At 35.2% G+C, this 25,840-nt stretch overlaps 1 protein-coding gene across 3 annotated transcripts in view; it reads right to left on the bottom strand.

Annotated features, from left to right (window-relative positions):
- The window catches only part of FNBP1L (formin binding protein 1 like), a 118,595-nt gene that overhangs the window by 35,709 nt on the left and 57,046 nt on the right, over positions 1-25,840 (bottom strand). For all 3 annotated transcript variants that reach the window (XM_031967103.1, XM_031967101.1, XM_031967102.1), the window contains exon 2: positions 10,796-10,911. In XM_031967103.1, the coding sequence (XP_031822963.1) occupies positions 10,796-10,911 (116 nt within the window). The remainder of the gene's footprint in view (positions 1-10,795; positions 10,912-25,840) is intronic.

The following is a 25,840-nucleotide window of genomic DNA, read 5'->3' as shown; positions in this document are numbered from 1 at the left end:
GGAAAAAAAGACCCAATAAACAAAACAACTTCTTTAAAAGTACAATTGGCCAAATGCAAAAGTTTTAAAAAGCTAACTAAAGAAAACAATTAACTAAAAAAAAAAACCTCAACAACTCATAAATATTAACTATTATTATTATTATTAATTCTCATCTATAGGCAGCCACTAAGAGGGGTAGAGGTAGTGAATAGAATACAAGACTTGGGAATCAGAAAAAGTTCAAAACTTACCTCAGACATTGACTTAGTGCATAATTTTGGGCATATGACAACCTCTTGGCCTCAATTTTTTCATATGTAAATCAGAATAACAACAGCCCCTACCTCATAGGATTATTACAAAGATCAATTGAGTTATGAACTGTATTGTAACGAAAACATGACTTCTCTCCGCACCACTCTAGTGAAATTGTTCTCCAAAAGGACACAAATAACCTATTATGTACTACCATCAGTGGTCTCTTTGTATCTTCATCTTCCTACTATGTTTGACATTGTTCAATATGCCTCTTCTTAGCACCATCTTCTCTGGTTCTGTTCCAACTCTAACTGATTTTTCTGTGTTTCTTCTTGAATTCTTAAAGTGAATAATTCTTTAGCACTCTCTCATCTATACTTTTTTCCTTGGAAAATTTCAATCACCCATGTGGAATAAATTATCATCTCGACACAAATAAATTCCAAATCTAAATCTCTAGACTTGAACTAGCTAAAGCAACAAATACCCTGGAAGAGAAGGCATATGACAGGCAAATCAAACCAGCAAGCCTTCTGCCTAACCCAAAGAACAGGTAAATTGCCACTAGCCCTATTTTGGGTCCTTCTATGAAGAAGAGCTACAACTACAGAGAAGAGGAACATTTTCTTTTCCACCATTCACTAGCACTAACAACTGCAAATAAATCCAAGAGCTGAAGGAGGGGCAGCACTGCCCAGACCCCCAGTCCTCCTTCTGTCTGCCCCCCAGTTATCATCTGGGAAAGCAGAGGGAGAAAGGGCCAGGCATCTCTACCAACTGCTGACACTCCTACTGTAAGCAAGTCAGACTAGATGAAGAAAGTAGTAAGTTTTTCTTTGAGAAAGTAGAAATAGCATGCACTGGAATCTAAAGTCAAATAATCACCCTTTCCCTTCAGATTCTGATGAATGTAATCCAGAACACACAGCCCAAAAGCCTTAGGAACAGCACTGTCCTGGCCTTTGCTGTAATGGGCTGAAGCTCAAGTTGATGCACTGAGGTCCTAAGCACGTGAGGCTAAATAGTAATTGGACCATACACTATTAATATATATGCTTAGAGAAAGAATGGCCACTGGCCACCGCCCACTCTCTGTGCAAGTCCTGATGTGTTACATAGGAAATTATAATTTTGGTGGATGGAGGCAGAGGGGCAGGGAGAGAGGCAGAAAGAGACAGCTGGCTGGTTCCTGTAGCAGCTTCTCACATTGCTAGCGCGACCCCCCTTTACCTCTGCTGGCTGGCTAGTCGCAGCTGCTCACATTGTGATCGCGATCCTTCTTCACTTCCACTAAGAATAAAGATCGAAGATTTTCCCCTAACCTGAATTCCTGACTCCGGCTGATTTTAAATATGCGGTCATCACATTTGGTGCCCAATGTGGGGCCCAAGGACCCTAATTTCACTGAAGAAGTCTCCGGTGACCAGGAACTTAGGTGAGTATTGTAATAGACAAACAGGGAACTTATTTTCTTAAAGATTAAACTAGTAAACTTTTTTGGCTGAAATGAGACAGATGCTAGCTAAAGATTCTCCATGTCTAGAAAAGACCATAGAAACACTAAGGAATTACGAACTGTACATAGCTCCAGAAAAAATTCAAAGACATGCTCCTTTTCAATATTTAGGATATGAAGTATACCCTAAGGTACTTACAGTACAAAAACTGTCCTTAAGAACAGAGAAACTAAACACCTTAAATGATTTTCAGAAATTGATAGGAGATATTCAATGGATGCGACCTGTGTTAGGCCTGAGTACCTATCAATTGCAACCGTTATATGATATTTTAAGGGGAGACAGTGCTTTAAATTCACCACGCCAGCTTACAAAAGAAGCTCAAGAGGCTTTGAGAAAAGTTGAACTGGCTTTATCCAATGTGGTTGAAAGAGTCGCTCAAAAACCCTTGGAAATATCAGTTTTTGCCACACAAGAGGCACCCACAGCAGTTCTTCATCAAGGAGACAGTGTGATAGAGTGGATGAACTTCCCGGCACAATCAGAACAAAGCCTTACTCCTTCCTTACCCAGTGCTTGTGGCTAGAATTTTATCAAAAGCCATTAAGTGAGCAGTACAATTATCTGGGAGAAGACCTGACAAGATATACACCTTTTATACCAATATACAAATTAATGTGTGCTGTGAGACTATCCCAGAGTGGCAAATTTTATTAGCCATGGCTCCAAATCTTACACATGGGTCTCCATTAAAGATAACTACACTATTACATAATTGGCAATGGATTCTTGAAGAAAAGGTTTCTAAAGTTCCTCTTGAAGGACCAACTGTCTTTACAGATGCATCCAAACATAATATTTGTGCTGTATACTCTCATGACTTAACTATAAAGAGAGTAGTAGTCAGAACTCCTTTTCAATCCACTCAGCAGAATGAATTGTATGCGATCATTCTAGCGCTTACTTATTATCCAGGAAACATAAATATAATATCTGATTCGGCCTATTCAATAGGTGTGGTACAAAGAATTGCCACAGCCCAAATAAAATTTGCAGCCTCTAATATATATCAGCTCTTTAAGAAACTTTAAGAGCAAGTGAGAAAGCATCCAGGTAAGATCTATATATTACATGTCCATTCTCATAGTGGACTTCCAGGTCCTATTTTTGATGGTAATTCAAAGGCAGATAGCCTTCTAACTATGTTGGTCAATACTCCTTTATTCCAAGATGCCCAGGCATCTCATTCTAAATATCATCAGGCTGCTCGAGCTTTACATTTACAATTTGGAATAACAAGAGAGGAAACTAGGAGCATAGTAAAAGCCTGTACGGCTTTCCTTCCTTTCCACGCTCCTACACTGCCTCCAGGGAAGAACCCTTGTGGTTTGAGATCCAATGAAATCTGGCAAATGGATGTGACCCATTATAAATCTTTTGGCCGTCTGTCTTTTATCCATATTGTGGTAGATACCTTTTCAGGATTCACTTTTGTAATACCAGCAGCAAAAGAGACAGCCCAAGTGGTCACTGAATTCCTCACACAAGCATTTACAATTATGGGTGTGCCACAAGCAATAAAAACAGATAATGGTCCTGCTTATACTTCCAAACATTTTGCACACTTTTGTGCACAGTATAAGATTTTACACACCACGGGCATATTTTTTAATCCTCAAGGACAGGCAATAGTAGAGAGGAGAAACAGAGACATTAAGATGCTCCTCGAAAAACAAAAGAAAGGGGGAGCCACGGGTAAGCCTAGAGAACTTCTAAATATAGCCCTTTATACTATTAACTTCTTGATTTTTGACAAAGATGCACTGGCTCCGGCAGACAGATTTTACAACTCACCGGAAGGGCAGTGTCCAGTGCAAGCAGCTCCACTATCTTTAGATAATTGCCAGGTGATGTGGAGAGACCCAAAAAGTGGTGAATGGAAGGGACCAGACAGGCTAACTGCTTGGGGAAGAGGGTTTGCTTGTATCTCTACAGGTGGAGAAGGAATCAGATGGGGGCCAACGAGCCATATTTGCCTTTTCCATCACAAAGAGATGGAGTGGACCCTTGAAACGAAGGAGGAGACCCGAGAAATACTGGGTGGTTCTGTTGCTGATTGTGCTCACCATTGAAAGAGTGTGGCAGTTATGGCGTTTGACACATGGACATCAAAAATTGTTGCACTTCAAAACCCTCAGGAATCATTGGATTCTCTGAGACATGATAAGATTGTTGTAGTACTTGAAAACTTTCAGGAATCATTGGATTCTCTGAGACATAAGATTGTTGTAGGACTTGAAAACCCTTAGGAATCATTGGATTCTCTGAGGCATAAGATTTGAAAGCCCTCAGGAATCATTGGATTTTCTGAGAAATGATAAGACTGTTACAGAACTTCAAAATCTGCTGGAATCATTGGATTCCCTAACACATAAAAAGAATTTTGCAGGACTTCAAAAACTTGGGAGGATCATTGGATTCCCTGACATGGGAAGCAATGGACAATAGATTGGTTTTGGACTATCTCTTGGCTGCTGAAGAAGGTGTATGTATGACTATTGTTTACACACCCTCCTTCTAGGACTTCTGGCAATCTTTTACAACACCATGTTGATTTATGTTGTTTGTCATACCGCTACTTGCGTGTACAATTCATGTTTGTTACACCACATCGAGCCTGCACTGATTGAGGGGAGGGACATCACTAATAGCCTCTGTGTTATAGCTGCTGTGTATAGACATAGCAGTCTATGTGCTTGTGCAATACCTCCCATGCTGATGGGTTTGTGCATAATTAGACCCTTCAGCCCAGAAATCCGCTAGCAAGCCCCACTTCCCTTTGGTGCTTTTCATCTCCCTTCCTGAGATGTCAGGGAGGGCATGATCATCTCCTTTTTAGTGCTTTCACCTCCCTTCCTGAGAAGTCAGGGAGGGCGTGATCACCTCCCTTTGGAGGGCTCTGACCTCCCTGAGGAGTCAGGGATGGCATGACCACCTGTGTTCTAAAACAAAAGAAAGTGGGAGATGTAATGGGCTGAAGCTTGAGTTGATGCACTGAGGTCCCAAGCACGTGAGGCTAAATAGTAATTGGACCATACTCTATTAATATATATGCTTGGAGAAAGAATGGCCGCTGCCCACTCTTTGTGCAAGTGCTGATGTGTAGTAATGATGTGTAGTATAGGAAATGACAGTTTTGGTGGGTGGAGGCAGAGGGGCAGGGAAAAAGGCGGAAAGAGACTGCTGGATGGTTCCTGTCGCAGCTTCTCACATTGCTAGGGCGATCCCCTTTCACCTCTGTTGGCTGGTTTCTTGTCGCAGCTGCTCACATTGCGATCGTGATCCTTCTTCACTTCCACTAAGAATAAAGATCGAAGATTTTCCCCTAACTTGAATTCCTGACTCTGGCTGATTTTAAATACATGGTCATCACACTTTGCATTAGGCCCAGGTCCCACAACCATCACCAAAGGGACCAACCATTGAGTAGAAGGTATCTAACTTCCTTGACACTACTAAAACCACCTACTCAGCAACTGCTGAGTTTAACTGAGGTTAAATCTAAGAAATCTGGAAAAAGGAGCACTCCTAGACACTTGCTCATGCTTTGACACCAAGCCTCATAGTTATCATCCAAGGAAGCAAATTTAATAAAGCTTGATATTTTCTATTTTTATTCATCTGTCTAGTTTTTATTTCTTGAATTATGGCTTTGTGAAAGGCCAGACTCTGTCCTCAATATACTTTGGGGTGTGGCGGTCAGCCTTACCTGATGCTGCCCTAGAAGTTCTGAGGATTTTTGCCAACCCTTTCTCTGGGCATATTACCCCCTGCCAAATACCTTAATCTTTGAAATTCCAAACCTTGATTCTTTAAAGATCCTCCTCTGGAATTTCAGGAACCTGAGAGTCCCGTCAAGTATACTACCACAACATACTGACTTGCTAGTAATTGATGGCTACTGCTAGAGGCTTTCAAGGTCTCTATCCTGGACTTTTCTTAGGAAAGCTTTCCACTTTCACAGCTTATTGACACAGAACCCTGGCAGGTTACAAAGTAGAGAGGATATGGGGCTTTTTACCTCTTCTAGAGTAAAAGAAGTCACCATAATTTCTGGTTGGATTTCTTGATCAGAATTCAGCATGATGCTAACTTTACAGTTTTTTTGGAATAGGTATGAAGGAGCTAGATAGTTTGACTTATATTTAGGTCATCTTGACAGAAAATCACATCCTTTAATTTAGTTATAACTTCCTCTAGTTGTCTGGTCTCAATCATAACAACATCATGATTGAAATGATTTAGTTCCTCAGGTAAATTTTTACTAAGTCCCTAGATAAAGAGCTCATATTTTATACCACTAAAAGTTATTATCAATATAAACCTTTTTATTTTCTACCACTCAGTCATTGTCCTTTCAGGAGTGGAAGGGGAGCACACAAGACTAAACATTCCTTTGTATTTCTCATTTAAGTGAAAAATACTTTTTTAAGATAGAAAAAAATTATAACTAAATGTATTTGGTTTGGGTTTATAGCATGTGAAACAGAGTATACAGCATACATTTCTCAAGTATTTGTGTTAAATGCAGCGCGATGGAGAGAAAAGAGTTCAAGATTTGAAGTCACTAAGGTATGAATTCAAATACCAGGTGGAACCCTGGACAATTCATTTAAGCTCTCTGGACCTCAGTTACTTCACTTATAAAATGAGGGTAAATAGACTTGATAACCCCTAAAATTGCTGCCAAATCTAAATCTATGATTCTATTCAATATTAGAAATAAAATACAATCGACCAAATGCCTAGAAAATAAACTAATTTTTTGGTATTTTATCATATAAACTAGTAAAAATCTATGAGCCAATTAAATTTGGGTTATGCCATATGAAATTTGGGTATTTGGGTTATGCCATATGAAAACAAGGTGCCATACTGAATAGAAATTAATATGAAGGTTGGTGGGATTGATACAGAGTTCTTCTTTATGAACTCTAATTACAACTTTTTCCTTCTTTTTAAATTTGATTTTTGTAATCCTAGCCACTGCTAAAATCTAAAGTCAAGTAAATTGTACTAAAAGAGAAGAATGTAAGGTCCTTAAGGACAGAGACTTGTTTCAACCAAGTATAGTAGATGGCATAGGTTTTCATTAAATCCTCTTTAAATTTAATCACATTGAATTAAAAAGGCAGTATGAGGGATCTGAAGAAGACTAAAGACTTCAGTTCTGATATAAAATGCATTCAAAAATTATTTTGATTGAGACAATTCCCTTTACCTTTTTAGGAAATCCATTTTCTCATCTGTTAAGTGAGAAGATTAGACAAAGTAGTCTTTCTAGCTTTTTGTTTTCTAGCTCTGTGCTTCTACAGAATACAGAGTCAAAATGCACATGCAAAAACTATCTTGCAATAGGAATACTATAAATTATGTAGAAACAAAACAAATGAATTAGTGATCTGGACACCAAATTTATTAAAAGCAAATACTTATTTTTAATGAAATTTTTTTCAATCAGCAAAAATCTGTCTTCTCTCCCTCCTAAGTCTTATACCCCCCCCAACTGAGAAAGAAAGACAAAATAAATTCATAAAATTCCTGCATAATCAAGCAAAACAAAATTTTCACACTGGAGGGGGTACGAGGAAATTGAGTGAGAATGAGAATATGAACTCATTACTATGATCAAAGTTCCTATTCTTTCAAGATGTTTCTCTCTCTCTCTCTCTCTCTCTCTCTCTCTCTCTCTCTCTCTCTCTCTCTCTCTCTCCTTCCCTTTCTCCCTCCCTCTCTTTCTCTGCATATATACATATATATATATACAAACACATATACCTATATATGTATGCATACAAATACCTCCACACCTCACACCCAGTTGATACAAAGTTCCCAGGTTTCTCAGAAATCACCCCCTTCATCATTTCTAACAGTACAACAATATTTATATTCCATCCCCAGTTGAAGTTCCAGCAGAATGGTGCTGGAGTCAGCCACTATCAGCTAGTTGCAAAGTTCTACAATTGGAAGGTTCAGAATGATAACACTTGATACTTTCTTTTCATCTGGGATTCCTGCCCTGGTTATTCCTCAATAAGCTTAAGATTGGATGAGAAGCTAGAAGTAAAACCCAGATCTGCTCCAAAGTTTAATCCATACCAGTATTTCTAGCTTCTAAATATACTCCTTGTTCAAAGTAACAGGATAGAGCCCATAAGTACTCCTCATTTTAGGTACAGGGCATCTCCTTAGTAAGTCCTGGATCTGTGACCCTCCACTGAGCAAGGAATGACTAAACAGCCAAATGAAAAGTTACCATACTCTCTATATATATAAGTTTAGGGCTCTCTAGACTGAATCTGGGAACTCTTCTTGCCCTTGTGAAGAGTTTTTACTTATACTCAAATGTTCTACATGGTACAATTCTAGATAGACCCTGTCCTTACTGTTCACAGCCCTCCCTATCTTCCTATGCCAAGGTGGGCTGGAAAAATTACTCATTATGATTCTTTTTTCTTGTATTTCCTGATCAAGATCAAATCTGGTATATCTGCTAAATCTGAAAGAGATATAGATGGAAAGAGAGATAGAGAACTTTCTTTCCTGCTATTCTACCATCTTGGCTCTGCCTCTAAAAGCATTTATTCTCAATAAAGTAAAGTTATTGAATTGTTTCTCATTTAAGTGACAGTGTCTATTTTATATAATTATAAAATATGTGAAAAAATACCTACATTTCTTTGAGCTTACTTGATTTCTTAATATTTATAAGTTCATTCTTTGATCTTATTTCACATAAGTCAATAATGAAAAAATATTTAATACTCATATCAGGTTATAGCCTCAGTGATAAATTCTGGAAGATTTATTTGAAGTGGAAAGAAAATGTTGATGAACAACTCTAAAGAAAACTACTCTTAAGTGTAAGACACTACAGAGATTATATGAACAGATTAAAAAAAGATAAAAGAGCTGGAATTCCAAGTAGTACATTCCATCCATTGCCTCTCAAGGAAACAAATGTTAAGTCAAATGCTGTAATAACTACAGCAGCAAGTAAAAAGGCATCTTAAGGGAAAAAAGAACACATGACTATAAAGTCACATATTGTCTTCCGAATCCCTATCTTTTCCTCCACATAGCTGACAGGCCAAGAAGAAAGTAAAACCAAAGGAATTAAGGAAAATTTTGTCAGCAAAAACTATAAAGAAAAAACATATTTAACATCATCTGACTCCAAAATGTATAACATTGTTTAAAAAAAAAAAAAGAAAGAAAGAAAGAAAGAAAAGAAAAACTTATCTTTAAAACAGCTCCAATCAGAGAACCTTTTTCAAATCCTAGTCCTGTCTCTGTGATTTTGGATATGTCATTTAACCTCCCCAGACCTCAGTTTTCTCATCTATAAAAAGAGGGGACTAGACTAGATAGATGGTCTCTGGTGTTCCTTACAGCTCTAAATATTATCATTACATTTCTATGATTCCATGAACTGAAAGAGTTTCTAAAATGAAAAATGGATTCAATGAAATAAAATTTCCCATTTAGTATTCTATCTCTTAGAAAAGAACTGAAGATGGCCTGTTACCCTGTTATAGTGGGTGAGTTTTATACCTCTCCAAAAGAAAGCAGAACTCTCCTCAATCGGAGAAAGTGAACAAAAATAAGAAATAACTTAAAATGTAAAGGGACATTCAAAAGTGTTGACTTTAAACTTGTCTGCTACAAGTATGGTGGCCAATATTTGCAATTCTTATTGGATAAAGGATAGTAGGATAAAGCTAGTAGAAGGTTTGAATTGGAGAACTCTGAGCTGTGAGAGAGGTAAAGCTGATCAGATATCCAGTAGCAATATGGTGAGCCCCTAGGAACAGAGGGCCACTAGCCCACCTTAAAAGTCAAACTGGCCCAGGATGAAAAAACAGAGCAACCTCCATATAAACTAGCATCAGAATTAAACCAATAAGTATACTACTAGCTTAGGAATGATAGGAAAAATTAATGCTCAGAACTATAGAGAATATACTGGACAACAACATCAAGATACAGAAAAATTGGGAAAGGCTAGAAAAATGAACCAAGGTTTTGAAGATAGAATGTAATGAAGACAAATAAGAAATCCTAAATGAGATATTAAAAATCAATTTCGTAGATACGGGATGTGTATTTTCTCCACAAACTATAGATGATAGGAAAAAAATTCAGACATTGTAGTGTACAAGATTGATGAGTCAAAAATATAACATGGAAGGAACAAGAAAAGCTAACAAGGCCTTAAATTGCATTTAAAAAGTTATAGTCACCAGAACAAGGTTAAGTCATAATCTAGTCTAGATTATGGGTAACATATCTAGAGTATTATATTCAGTTCTAGGTATGACATCTCAGGAATAATATTGATAAATTTGAGTGCACCCAGAAAGGGGCAACCAGGATAATGGGTAGAACAAAAATCAAGCCAAAAGCTCATTTGAATGAAAATATTTAGGTTGAACTAAAAGAACACTTAGACAATAAATGACAGTTGTTTTCGAGTATCTGAAAGGCTGTCATGAAAAAAGACTAAATTTTTTCTGCTTAGCTCCAGAGGAAAAAAATTGGAACAATGTATGAAAATTGAGAGAAGAAAAGGAAAAAAAAAAGGATTTTGGATTGATATAAGGAAAAATTTTCTAATAGTCACTGCTGTTCCAAATTAGAATGAAGTTGTTTTGAGTACTATAAAGTTTATCATCCCTGGAGATTTTCAAGCAGAAGATGGATGACCCACTTGATTTATCGGTAATGTTGAAGAGATTTCTGCTTGGATTTCAGTTGCACTTGACAACCTCAAAGATATCCTCCAATTTCAAGATTATATTAAAAAAAATTATTTAATGTTTAATAACAAAAAAGAAATATGGCCATTCAATATTAGTAAGCCTAAACAAGTGAAGGGTAAAGTCATACTGGCATGAAAAGCACAAATGATGTTATATAAATTAAGAAGATAAGCTTCCTCCTCTGATTATATACTTATATGCCAATTATCTATTAAAAATAATAATTATTAATTAGTTGTGAACTTTTAATAGATAAAAAGAAAATTAACTTACCTCAACTGTTTCGCATAGTTCTGTTCAATTTCTATCCTCTCTTTAACAAATTTTGCATATCTTTCCAAGAAGTCAATCCCCCACTGTGTATGCTTGTCTAGATTATCAAATTGATCCTACAAAATAAGAAAAAAAAATGTATTAAAACTCTCAATATTTACTCACAAATATTTAACTTTTGATAAAATATCATCAATTTTGAGTAGTCATCTAGTCGAACCTACTCATTTTCTAAGTGCAGAAACAAATACAGAAAAATGTGATTATTTTTCTAAGAAAACATAAATATTAATTATTAGTCAATTAATATTAATTAAGCAGGATCAGGCATCAAAATCAAGACTTCTGATCCTAAATTCACTTATTTCACTTCCTGTTTTGTGATTTTTAAGGAGTTATTTTCCTTTTCCATTTCACAAATTCCGTTTTTCAAGGAGTTGTTTTCTTTTTCTATTTTGGCAACTCTATTTTTTAAGGAGTTATATATGCTTCCATTTCACTAAGTCTATTTTGTAGTGAATTTTCTTCAGATAATTTCTATATTTTCTTTTCCAAATCCTCTTGTAAAGTTCTCATTTCTTTTCTTCATTTTTCTTCTAGCTCTCTTTTAAGATCTTTTATAATTTCTTCTAGGAGAGCCTTGTGTGATGGGGACCAACTTATATCACCCTTTGGGGCTTCATCTGGAGCAGATCTGCTTTTAGTCTCCTTAGGGTCTGAAATCTGTTCTTCTCCACCAGGCCACCCTGGGTCTATGCTAAGTCTGCCTGCAATTGGCCTGTCTCCTTCCATGCCTGATTGAAACAGACCTTTTCTGGAGAGCTTTGAAATTATCTTCTGCTGGTAATTTGTTACACCCCCAATATTTATGGGTTCTGCCAGTCCAGAACTAATTCAGAAGTTGAATTTGATAGTGTGAAGGTCTTTACACTGGTCAGAAGGTCAGTCAGAAAGAAACGGGTATCCTCTCCGCCATCTTGGCTCTGCCCCCTCCTGTTTTGTAATTAAATGTATTTACCCAATTATTTGGCATAAGAGATAGCAAAACTACATTTTTGATACTTAAATATTCATGTTCACTCTCCCTCTCATTTTTGGGTATCTTTTTCATCATCTTCATTTCTTAATGTATATCTTCCTCAACTCCTGTAATTTTTTAAAATTTTTAAAAGAGAAGTGGAAAAAAAACCAGTTCAGTAAAACTAACCAATACAACAACTGAGTCTGATATATGCAATGTTTCACATATCCCTAATATTGCAAGTTCTGAAAAGATGGAAGAAATGTGCATTTTCTCATCTGTACTTGGAAACTAATCTGAATCACACACAGATTTAACATTATGATATTTAAAAAGCAAAATAAAGAGCTTTAAAATACACTGCAACATAAAACAATATAAAAATCTTAAAATAATGATTGAATAAATGATATGTACAGCACAGATTTTTTTTTTCACTTGTCTGGGTTATTAAGTGAACAACAAAATAAATTATTTTTGTTTTGGATAATAACAGTAATGTTTTGTATATATAATTCCATTGTATCCTCACAACAGCCCTTTAAGTTAGATTCAAAATTTTTTTAAAAATGAGGTTATGGGATATTAACTACACTGGTCCAGGATCTATGAAGTGTGTGAGTTATGATTTGGAGTCAGGAAAATCTAAATCCAAGGCCAACATCCTATCTACTGAATTACCTAAATACCAAAAAAGAAATGTCAAACAAAATACAGAACATGGAATAATAATAAATGACAAAAATTTGTCTTGAATCTTCCTTACTAAAAAAGTTTTTTCCTTTATGGAGAACTCAACATAAGTGGGTTTTACACACACACACACACACACACACACACACACACACACACACACACACATATTTGTTTCCATTGATATATATATATCCAGGCCAGTTCCAATATTAACATACCAAAAAAATCTATGGCACAGTTTGGAAAAAATGGGAGTAGGGAGAGTGAAATCTTTTCACGGGGACTGAGAAACAATGGACAAAATAAATGGGTAATTCCCAAATATAACTGCCTCACGTAAATATGTCTATTTTTTCAATGGAAACAAAATTAAAATTAAAATCATCACAAGTAAACCTGGTAATCTCACATACTGACTAAAACTGACAATGACAATGCAAACTGAATGAATGTAGGGAAATTATTTAATTCACTATACACAAAGGAAGTCAAATCTCGATGTGGATAAAGTTTCCCACTATCCCATCAGTCGCAAAGGAGTCACCTTACTTGCTGCAATTCAATGCAAAATGTTTAGGATCCAAATTACATAATTTTTACAAGAAAATACTATCACAGTAACATTTTTCAATGTCATTCATTGTATTAAATGAAATATAAGCTAATATTCTTTTAAAAAACCTATTTAAAAACACAGCTCCAGGTTAGTGATAAAAATTCATTTAAATATTTCAATGTTAAAAGTTTTAAGTTATACATGAACTGATGCTGAGCGAAATGAGCAGAACCAAGAAATCATTATATACCTCAACAACAATACTGTATGAGGATGTATTCTGATGGAAGTGGATTTCTTCAACAAAGACAAGATTTAATTTAGTTTCAATTGATCAAGGATGGACAGAAGCAGCTACACCCAAAGAACACTAGGAAATGAATGTAAACTGCTTTCATTTTTGTTCTTCTTCCCAGGTTATTTATACCTTCTGAGTCCAATTCTCCCTGAGCAACAAGAAAACTGTTCGGTTCTACACACATATATTGTATCCAAGATCTACTGTAATCTATTTAACATGTATAGGACTGCTTGCCATCTTGGGGAGAGGGTGGAGGGGAAAAATCGGAACAGAAGTGAGTGCAAGGGATAATGTTGTAAAAAATTACCCTGGCATGGGTTCTGTCAATAAAAAGTTATTTAATTTTAAAAAAAAAGTTTTAAGTTAAACTGAATTGCCTTATTTATGTATTGTCAGATCATATAAGTAACAAGAAGATGATTGTTAGATTTATATAGCAAGGATAATTCAATATTAAGAAAACAAAATAATGTTGTAACAAAACCACCTAAAACTACTCTTTACTAATAAATGAAGGAAAAAATTCATAACAAAATACAATATTCTTTTGTGATAAAAATCCTACAAAGTATAGACATAGAATGATCTTTTAAAAAATATATAATTAGATGCTTTCTAAAGCCAACATTGTTTTCAATGGGAAACACAAGTTTTCCTAATAAAATAGTAAAACAAACAAAAGTAAAACAAAACAGTAAAAACAAGTACAAAAAAGAAACAAAAAAGTAGTAAAACAAACAAGAATAAACAAAGAAACAAGATGCAATAGCTTAATTAAAGTCAGAATCACAGGTTCATTAATGTAGGATTGTAAGGATCTACTATCTAGTCCAACCTCCCTCATTTTACAGATAAGAAAATTGTGGAGTCCGAAGAAACTTAAGTGACTTGTCTAAGATTAAGCACGCACGTACACGCGCGTGCACACACACACACACACACACACACACACTGCACAAAACATCAGTACAACAAAATAATAACAAAAAACTAGAATAAATAATAGAATGGAAGATCTCATTTAAAATAACTACAAATATTAAAAATACCTGTAAGTCAGTCTACCAAGACATACTTAAATCTGCAAAATAAAATTTAAAAATGAGTGATATTCATGGCTCAAGGCTGGTTCTTATGAATATAAAAATTGTGATATCTAAAATCTAAATAGTTTTCATTTATGTCTTCTATTTCTTATATAGTTATTCCCCAAGATCTTTCTCCCTTCCAAAGAGTAATCCCAATATAAAAGCACTTCTTTTAAAAAGGGGGAAGAGAGGGGGAGGATATCTGCACAACTGACTGATACAATGGAAAAGTCTGGAAAACTATCTATTGCTTAACACCTGTGAGTTTCCACCTCCCCTAATAGTGCTTCAGTAATCATGCCTGATCTTTATAATTTTGTTACATTTACTTTTGATTGGTGGATATACTGTTCTTTCCATTTACATTGTTGTTGTCATTGCCTATATGGTTTCCTTAGAACTGCTTACTTTGCTCTGAATCAGTTCATGTAAACCTCATCTATACTTCTCTTTATTCACCCCATTTACCATTTCTTAGTACTCAATAATATTCCATTATCTTCACATACCACAATTTGTTTAGTCATTCCTCAATCAATGGATCAGTACTTTGTTTCCAATTCTTAGCTATCACAAAAATGTCATTATAAATAATTTGATGTACATGGGAATGATAGTATCTAAATTAATTTACAAATTCAGTCCTAATTTACCAAACCACAGAGGGGATACTTTGTAGACCTAGTAAAAATAACATTTCATTCGAAAGGGAGAAAAAAGTATATAATCTCAAGGGAAATAATGATTTGAAAATAAGTATAAAGGAGAAAATAGTATTTTAGACTTCAAATGATATTTACAAAGCAGAAATCATTAAAATCTATTTGCTATTTCTTTAAAAATCTATATGATCTATGTGTGTGTATAAATGTATAACATGTAATTATATATTAGGTATCTCATTATATATTGTGATATGATGTTGAAATTGACACCAGGGAAAATGTTACTCTGCAAACCAATTGATGAAAATAGCACATTGAAAGAAATTTTCTATGCAAATGATTCTTTTAATCAAATAACAAAATGTAGAAGAAATATACTGGACTTGCACAATAGTTAAAACATGCAATTTGGACCCAAGGAAGCAAATTTACATACAATCACTTGTAACAAGAAATAGAAATAAAGAGCTACAAATAATCTTTTTTGTTGTTTAAAGAAGCAACTGTTTAAAAAAAAAATTTAACAACAATTAAAAGCCAATCTTGGCAGAATTTATGACCAAACTGAAGTAGTATATTCAGTATACTTCTGTAATAAATAGTGCAAAACACATTGGCTTTCTAAGGTCAACACTCATCAAAGTTTCAGAAAAAAGAAAATACTAATTTTTCTTAGTGATGAATTAAAAAATAAATGAAAACTTTCAAGAGAATAATGATTATATTAATAACATAACAAATTATAATAGTGATAATAATTTAGTAATTTAAATTTTCTCTTAAAATATTTGATAATTTTTTATAAACTGAGTGCTTTAAACACATTAATGTAAAGTCTTCAAATTGGTACTCTGATGCAAAAAGATAAAGTGACTACTTATGAAAAGAGATACAAGAAATTTTTTGAAATATTTTTTCAAGTTTTCCAATTTTAAAAATGTCTATTATTCAAATGAAATGAAAGAAAGCAAAGGCTTATTTATTAATCATTCACTCATCTTCATTCAGAAGCAATTCTCATTTTATTTCAAAGGTTTAATTGTTTCTAATTATGAATGGGTAAAGAAAACATCTTCCATCAAAAAATATAATATAACTGCTTTTACTGTATTCTACAAGAATAGTTACTACCTTTTGAACCTGAAAATCAGGTTATACCAGCTACGAGGGAATGATGGGTTCTCCGGTTTATCAAACAGAGAGATAAATATTTTACTTAACTATTCCTAACATTTTTATGTTGTACAAAATGGCATTTTTTGCTGTACTTGTTATAAAGACAAAATAGTGATGATAATAAAAGCTGACTTTTATATAAAACTTTTTAAATTTTGCTTTACACATTATCTCATTAGATGCTCCCAATAATCCTGTCAGGTAAGTGCTATTATTCCTTTTTTACAAAATAAGGCAATTTAAGTTGAGATAGTAAGTGGACTGCTATGTACTGCAACTAGTCACGTTGTCTTTCTAATTTCAAGTTCACTATTCTATGTGCTACATTCCCAAGCTGCTGGGGATAGTGAGGCAGGTAACCTGGCACAGCCCTTCCTCATTCAAATCCAATTAACTTGCATGTCATTGCATCGCCTCCCTGATGTCATGGTTGTCTTGCAGAACAAGCGACAATCACTTCTGTGAATAAAGCTGGCCTCAATACTGGACTTGGTCATTTGGAAAACCTCTTCCCTCTTTCTCTGTCCGTATAGAATATCATATTCTTACCTACAGATACTGGTAAGCTTTTTTTTTTCCCTCTCCTGCACCTCTGAACCTTCCTAAGATATCTTGGGATTTACTGACTAGATTTCTTTTTTAAGGCCCATGCTTTACATCAAACCTAATCAGATTCTTATTGGCCACCCATGAATCCTGGTCAAGCCCCATTTGATCATTATTTGGATCCAGACTGACTCAGATTGAATATAAAAAGCAAACATTCCACTCTGACCAGAAAGCCTGAGGATCTCCCTCTCCCAGATTCCTTCATTCATTTATTCATTCATTCACTTAGATATTTTTGGACTAGGTGAAAAGGGAGATTCTTTGCCTCCATTGCTATTGAACTAAGTCAGGGAGGGAGAGAACACCAACAGTGAATTAAGCATCATAGGGCCACTAAGAAATTGCAGTCCATGCTTGGGCCTTATCAATCAAGAGTTGAAGGACTAAAAGTTTTGTAGTTATATGAATGTATGTATGTATGTATGTATGTATGTATGTATGTATGTATAGTTAGTGACCTTAGGAAACAATTGTTACTTCAAATAGTCAAAATGACCAACTCAATAGCTAATAATCATTCTAATAACAACCTCTGAAGAAAAATAATTTGTTACTAAGAATTTATTAAAGGACCTTTTTTAAAGTACCATGAACTACTCCAAAATTTCTTTTATCTGTGGGTCACAACCCCATATGAGGCTGCCTACCAATGTGGGAGTTGTACATTTCCCATCAAGATTTAATTCTTTATGTAAAAATAAACATATCCATCTCAGTATGCAAATTTGTTCTTATCTTTAATAAATGCCAAAATTATATGTAAATCAAAGAACTGTTTTTAAATAAATTTTTTTATGATTTATTATCAGTTAAGTGTTTGATTTGGATATCTATTTTAAATACCTATATACTTAGGATCACAAAAATTTCTTGGGCAAAAAGGAGTTGTCAGTTGGAAAATTTTTGGAAGCTCTGCACTATACTAAGTACTAGGGGTATAATACCAAAAAACCCATTATTTTAAAATTGATACAAAAATTCTTGCAAAAGCAAGTTACAAAGAAAAAAAAAGCTGAACTTTTAGCACTCAAACAAGGAGGTTACAAGCTGCTTTACATCAAAGAAAATTTAAGCAAAAAAGTATTAACAAACCACACTTAATATAAATATTTCTTCTACTTAGTAGAATATTACAAAATGATAGTTAAAATTTCAGTACAAAATTAAATAATAACAATAATAGTTTTAATGGCTTGATCCATCCTTAGTCTCAACTCCTGTAATGTGAGATGATCACAGGAGTCAAGATTTCTTTCTTAAGGCCTATGCCTTAAACCAAACCAAACCAGATTCTTATTGGCCATCCATGAATCATACATAGGTCAAGCCCCATTTGATCATTATATGGGTCCAAATTGACTCAGATTGAATATATTTATTTTATTAGAAAAAGGCCACTGAGGAAAAAGTAGTCCAAGATCTAATATCTTACCTCCAATCTTTCCTACTATTTTAAACAACTAAGTGACTTTTACTTCATAAGGTCCTTAATGATGCTTCCCCCCTCCCCCCACACATAAGTCAAACAGCCCTTCTCTAGACTGTGGCTAACAAACTTACCTCCAGTTCTCCTGATCCCAGTGATTTACTCACTGGTCACTTAAGTGAAAATGAAACTATCTACTCTCATCTTCTCATCCCATGCAGAATTCAAGTCCTACTCCTTGGGGTCTATTCCTGCCTACTCTCTCCTTCTCTTTTACCTGTATATTCAGGAACATTAAACGCTTCTATCATTACGCATCCTTCCTATCTCCTTCCACCAACCACAGTCTTTGCTCCCTTAGTCTTACTCACAAGCAGCTGAAACGCCAAATAAAATAAAATAAAATTGCAAATTCATGCTAAGAAGGTCCACTACAAATTCACTTTACACAATCACAACAGCAAGGCTGTAAGGCACTTCTCTAATCAATTCACCAGCCTACTCACCAAGTGTTTTTTCAAGTCAGCCAAGTATTGAAATGATTATCAGATGTCAGGCTTTGTGCTAAGCGATGGGGATTGACCTTGAGCAAATCAGAACCATCAAGCAACACCATGAAGATCTAATTTAAGATTAAAGATATATTCCAATCGATAAATGGTCAAAGGATATGAATAGACAATTATCAGATGAAGAAATGGAAACTATTTCTAGCCATATGAAAAGATGTTCCAAGTCAAGTTAATCAGAGAAATGCAAATTAAGACAACTCTGAGCTACCACTACACAGCTCTCAGATAGGCTAAAATGACAGGAAAAGATAATGCTGAATGTTGGAGAGGATGTGGAAAAACTGGGACACTGATACATTGCTGGTGGAATTGTGAATACCTGCAGCCATTCTGGAGAGCAATTTGGAACTATGCTCAAAAAGTTATCAAACTGTGTTTACCCTTTGATCTAGGAGTGTTACTACTGGGCTTATATCCCAAAGAGATATATTAAAGAAGGGAAAGGGACCCACATGTGCAAAAATATTTGTGGCAGCCCTAAATTGAATGGATACCCATCAATTGGAGAATGGCTGAATAAGTTGTGGTATATGAACGTTATGGAATATTATTGTTCTGTAAGAAATGACCAACAGGAAGATTTCAGAAAGGCCTGGAGAGACTTACATGAACTGATGCTGAGTGAAATGAGCAGAACCAGGAGATCATTATATACTTCAAAAACAATGCTATATGATGATCAATTCTGATGGCTGTGGCTCTCTTCAACAATGAGATGAACTAAATCAGTTCCATTTGTTCAATAATGAATAGAACAGCTACACCCAGCGAAAGAACTCTGGGAAATGAGTGTGAACCACTACATAGCATTTCCAATCCCTCTATTTTTGTTCACTTGCATTTTTGATTTCCTTCTCAGATTAATTTTACCTTATTTCAAAGTCTGATTCTTCTTGCGCAGCAAAATAACTGTATGGATATGTACACATATATTGTATTTAACATAAACTTTAACATATTTAACATATATTGGTCTATCTGCCATCTGGGGGAGGAGGTGGGGAGGAGGGGAAAAGTTAAAACAAAAGGTTTTGCAATGGTGCTTGCTGAAAAATTACCCATGTATATATGTTGTAAATAAAAAGCTATAATAATGGTAAAAAAAAGAAAAGAAATTACTTAAAAAAAAAAAGATTAAAGATATGCATGGGTAGGAGTTTCCTAGACTATAATTCACTACAATGATGAAATCATAAGTCCAGATCAAAAAGATTGTCTCCCCCTTCTGAAATGTTGCTTCTTTTTACTCCCACTTTACGGAATTCTTATCTTCTTCAAGGTTTAGTTCAGGTATTGCCACACACCCTAAAGTTTTTCCTGAGCTTTTTAGTTTTTAGTATTCTCTTTCCTCAATTTATCTCATAGTTACTTTTTTTGGAAAATAGTATAGTACAACAGAAAGAGTGCTAGACTTAAGATCAGAAGACAAGGGTTTAAATCCTGGCTTTGTCCACAATTAAAATGGATAGTCTTAGTAAATGGATGACAGGTTTCTCCTCCTGCCCCTGGTGTCTCAGGCAATTACAAAAGCACTTAAATTTTATTTCAGAAAGACAAAGAGAAAAAGGAGGAAGAGAGAGAGAAGTCGGGGAGAGCACACAAGCAGTTATTAAGTGCTTACTATATGCCAGGCACTATGTCAAGCACCAAGGATACAAATACAAGAAAATAGGTCTATCCTCAAGAAGTGTGGGAAGAATAGATCTTGAAAGGAGGAAAAGATCTCTGGCAAGAAGTCAGGGGTGAATTCAACAGGTTGGGTTCCTCCGATCTCAAGGCAAGGGTGTCAATGGGAATGTAGTTAGCAGTCAAGGAGATGGAAAAGTCCAGAGAGTAACTACAGGAAAAAATCTTATTTCTAACCACATCCTACAAGTCCTCAGGATTCTGAATTCTCAGCAGAAACACTAGAAAAGAGCTGGCGTTAAGACTCTGGATCCAACAGTTATATTCTACCCAGGTTAGAAAAGGGGGAAAATTCTCTTAAGGGAATGGAACTATCCTTGGGATGCTTTGGGTCGGCCCATTTCTAGTGTGTCACTTGGATAACCCAAAACAAGGGACGAAGAGAAGTCAAAAAACTTAATAAAAAGAAAGAATTATGATATATTAGGTATGCAGAAATAACTATCTGATCAACCAAGTGTAGAGAAAACTAATGCGCATGCCATCCAAAGATCATCCATGAAATTTGCCTCTTTCTTTACCTCTTTATTAGAAGATGATCTAGCTCTACTTTAACAAATTAGTCCAATTTATCACAATCATTGTAACCATTCATTTCTGGCAAAGTTTTTTTCACGATTCTCAGTATTTGTATTAGAAAGTTGTCTTATTTCAAAATGCATCTCTAAAAACTATCCTTGCTTTGCTTTTGTTTTTGCTTTTTCTTCACTATTCTTTAGTATTAAGGTTTAAGGTTATTTCACTTGATTCACTATGCTAACACAAGGAAAATACTCTTAATTAAAGCTAACCTCCATCCCAAATTATCCACCAACAGTGGGCAAAATAAATTAAACATATTACATATTGTTCCCAGTCAACTATTCAGACAGAGCAGAAAAAAAAGGGTCACTTATAAAGTCAGTTTCTTTATCTACTTGTTCATTTAATCTCTAATCTAATTTTGTATTAAAATGAAAGACTTTGAAAATCATTTTCATGTCCTAGGATAAATTACAACTTTCCCAGCTGTCTTATTTTCTACGCCTTTTTCTAATAACTTTGAAAATGTTACCTTGCATCCAAATGAAGTCCCAAAAAGGTACTTTTGGTAAAACACCAAAGGTCACAGCTATTTAAGAAAAAGGGGAAAAAAAATGTTTCCTTCACTAAACAGCAGAACAATGTCCTTGCTGTCTCAGTTTGGATTCACTCAGTGTTCTGTCTTTCTGCCAAAGTTTCTCCAGCATTCTTGAATACCAAACTGATGCTGTTTTAGAATGTTACCCTGTTCCCCCCCACACACACACACCCCAAATATAAACCAACAACTGACTTTTTAAGCCACTGAATCAAATGGCTTAAAAATGGTTAAAAAAAAAAACACACACACACACACAGGCATGAAATAACTACATCCACTTACTTAGGCACCACACAGAAGTAAAAAAAAACAATTTGTTAGTTTACTCAAAGATCGAGAGGAAAAAGCATAAAAAAAGCTGACTCCAATTAAATTAGTAGGAAACAATAAAGAGAATAAGCCTCAGACACAGGAGATCTAAATAGCAGTCTTTTCTCTGATAGTAGTGGCAACATGACCCTGGGCATATCCTTTCATCTCTCCAAATAATTCTCTAAGCATATAAGCTGCAGAGTTATTGATTTGCATAAAGTAATCAGTAGATCAAAGATTTACAGCAAGTAGGGATCTCACAAGCCCTCTAGTTCATCCTCCTGATTTTATAGGTGAAGAATGTGGGCCCAGGAAAGGTAAGGGGCTTGCCCAAATCATCACCAGTAGGAAGTTTCAAGAAAAGATCTGAATGAAAGAGCTCTAAATTTGGAACCAGAACTTGTTCTTTTTTTTTTTCTTTATTAAGGCTTTTTATTTTTCAAAACATATATGTGGATAATTCTTCAACATTAGCCTTTGCAAAACCTTAATGTTCCAATTTTCTCCTTCTTCTCCCATACCCTGTCCTAGACAATAAGTAGTCCAATGTATGTTAAACATGGTAAAAATATGTTAAATCCAATATATGTATACATATTTATATAATTATCATGCCGCACAAGAAAAAGTCAAATCAAACCAGTGAGTGAGTGAGTGAGAGAGAGTGAGAGAGAGCGGGAGAGAGAGAAAAGAGAGACAGACCGAGAGACCGAGAGAGAAGCAAAATAAAATGCTAGCAAGCAACAACAAAAAGAGTGGAAATGCTATGTTGTGGTCCACACTCAGCTCCCACACTCCTCTTTTTGGGTGTAGATGGCTTTCTTCATCACTGAACAACTGGAACTGGTTTGAATCATCTCATTGTTGGAAAAGAGCCACGTCCATCAGAACTGATCATTGTTGTTGCCATGTATAATGATTTCTTGGTTCTGCTTATTTCACTCAGCATCAGTTCATGTAAGTCTCTCCAGGTCTCTCTGAAATCATCTTGCTGATCGTTTCTTATAGAACAATAATATTCCATAACATTCATACACCATAACTTATTCAGCCATTCTCCAATTGATGGGCATTCACTCAGTTTCCAGTTTCTTGCCACTACAAAGAAGGCCGCCACAAACATTTTTGCACATGAGGGAGGGGGGGGGGGGGTTCCTTTCCCTCCTTTAAGATCTCTTTGGGATATAAGCCCAGTAGAAACACTGCTGGGTCAAAGAGTATGCAGTTTGATAACTTTTTGAGCTTATAAAACTTGTTCTTCTGTACCATAGAACCATGCCCCCCCCAAAACGACAGAAACATATATCTTTATTCCATTTAACAAACATTAATCTTTTTTTTTTTTTTTTTTTTTTTGGATTTCTAGTTATGTTGGCTCTGAGAAATAGATGTAAAGTTTAGGTAAATTGGCATATCTATCTGCAGGTAATTCTCTAGCAGACACCATTGTGTCAATGGTGACACAATAATACAAGTTAAATAAATGGGTAACTAAGATTGACAGTAAATGTGAATTGGAAAAAGTTGTTCAAAACAAGGGTATCCTGGAAGACTTCAGAGAAAAATGAGCAGCACTCATATTAAGATAAAAAGAAACCAAGAGTCAACAGTCATTGAAGAGGGAGGAGGGGAGAGAATTCAGGTCAGATAGGCCCAATAGCCTGAACAAAAGAAGATAATTGATTAGCTCAGGGGGTGGAGAGTAGAAATTGGAGAAAAGATAGTCTCTATCGTGGCCCCAAAAAAGCCAAAGGTACCAACAACAAAGAGCACCACCCATGCCAGAGAAACTAATTTTGATTCTGGAGGGAGTCCTTGGCTATCAACTAAGTTGCAAGTAGAATTTAATATACAGAGGAAAGTGGAACGTTGAAAGTCACCAGCCAAACAAAACCTAAACAGGATTTTGAGAGAGAAAGATGTGTAAATGTGGTGACCAATTAAAAGGAGTAAAGTAACAGATCCTGGAGCTGGTAACACCAATCAAGTTAACATCTTTCTTTCCTTCTTCTTCTCCTGCTCTGTTCTTCCAATGGGTAAAACCATTTTCCCTTTGTGTCTTTTCTTTTTCTTATCTGTCTCAAAGCAGAAGGGCTGGAGAGAAGAAGAGCTAATTTTGTCTCCTCACCATTGGGCAAGTCATTCTCTGGTTGCTTAATCTGAATTTCTGTGCTGCTTTATTTTGTTATAAAATTCCATGGCTATCAGCTGGAGTTGTTTGCTTACTGAATGGGAGCAAAAATTCTATAAGAGAAAGAAAGAAAACATTTTTCCCTCAGCACTGAAATTAGAGAAAGGATCTAATCAGAGTAGAGAGACTATACCATTAACTACTGATATATTAAAGAGTAAAGTATAAATACTGATTTTTTTCTTTACAATCCAGGTAAGGGAAGAAGTGGAAATAAGCTAAGGAAAGCTGAGCTATGGAGAAAGCTGTCATTCTTAGCTTGAGGACATCTCAGAGTAGGCAACTCCCACAGTGTGCAACTACCCAACTGAAAGCCTAGTGTGAAGGAAGATGGAACAATTTGTGATTATATGAGCCTACCTCCAATGTTTGGGGCTGGGGGATAAAACAATTTGTGATATGAACCTACCTCCAATGTTTGGTTTCATTCAAACACTCTCTACCCTAGACCTATTTAGGTAGCTACAGATAAACAAATAAAAATAAATATAATGGTAAAGAAAGGTTGTTGTCAAACAGGAAGAAAATGATAAGCAATAGATTCCCCCAAAAAAATCAAAAAGAGGAAAGGGGGAAAAAAAGGAAAAGGAAGAGATGAATTTTTGATTGTCCACTGAGCTGGAAATGGAGTGAATTCAAAAGGGGAGAGATAAGAAAAGCAAGGTAATGTGAAAGGAAGAGTTCAGTCCATTCAGAAATATTAGGCTAAGTACTTCTTATTAACTCCTTCTTAGGGTTGTTCCTGGAATATGCAAAGTGTTGTCTACCCGGTACCCTGGCCAATGTAAATTAATTATGTAACCCTATCAAGTAGACCTTTTTATATCCTTCAAAGTTAGATTTTCCAACTGAAGAAGAGTTACAGTAGTCTACCAATGTAAAAATTATATTCCAGTTCAATGTCCACAATAATATTCTCACATAATTGAAGGAGGGGAGAACCCACAAATTATAAAGCCTTCTTCTTATTATTATTAAAACCTCCCTAACCTCTACATAACAAAATATTTATTTAACACATAGATGAGAGACCAGATAGTCAATTTCACAAATTATATATCTCTTTATTACCTCAAACATTAGACTATTTCACTAACACCTATAACAAGCCTTAAGCTGAAATAAAACTTTTTTTTCAATTTTTAAAATTTTTTTATTTAAAATGTTGAGTTCTAGATTCTATCTATTCCTCCCTTTTCTCCTCTCTCCCCCCTTCCTTAAATAGCAAACAATCAGATGTAAGTTACATACACATATATACACACACACACATATATGTGTGTGCATTTTAAAAAACATTTTCATATTTGTCATTTTGTATAAGACTTGACCAAAAGAAACATGATTAAAGAAGGTGAAAAATATGCTTCAGTCTGTGCAAACAATATCCATTCTTTCTCCTCCCCCCCCATAATTATAATTTTTTATTGACAGAACCCATACCTGGGTAATTTTTTACATTATCCCTTGCACTTACTTCTGTTCCGACTTTTCCCCTCCCTCCCTCCACCCCCTCCCCCAGATGGCAAGCAGGCCTATATATGTTAAATATGTCACAGTATATCCTAGATACAATATATGTGTGCAGAACCAAACAGTTCTCTTGTTGAACAGGAAGAATTG

Source organism: Sarcophilus harrisii, chromosome 4 (assembly GCF_902635505.1).
Source record: "Sarcophilus harrisii chromosome 4, mSarHar1.11, whole genome shotgun sequence".
Lineage (NCBI taxonomy): Eukaryota > Metazoa > Chordata > Mammalia > Dasyuromorphia > Dasyuridae > Sarcophilus > Sarcophilus harrisii.
The sequence above is the reverse complement of the archived record's forward strand: the minus strand, read 5'-3'. Positions and strand labels throughout refer to the sequence as shown.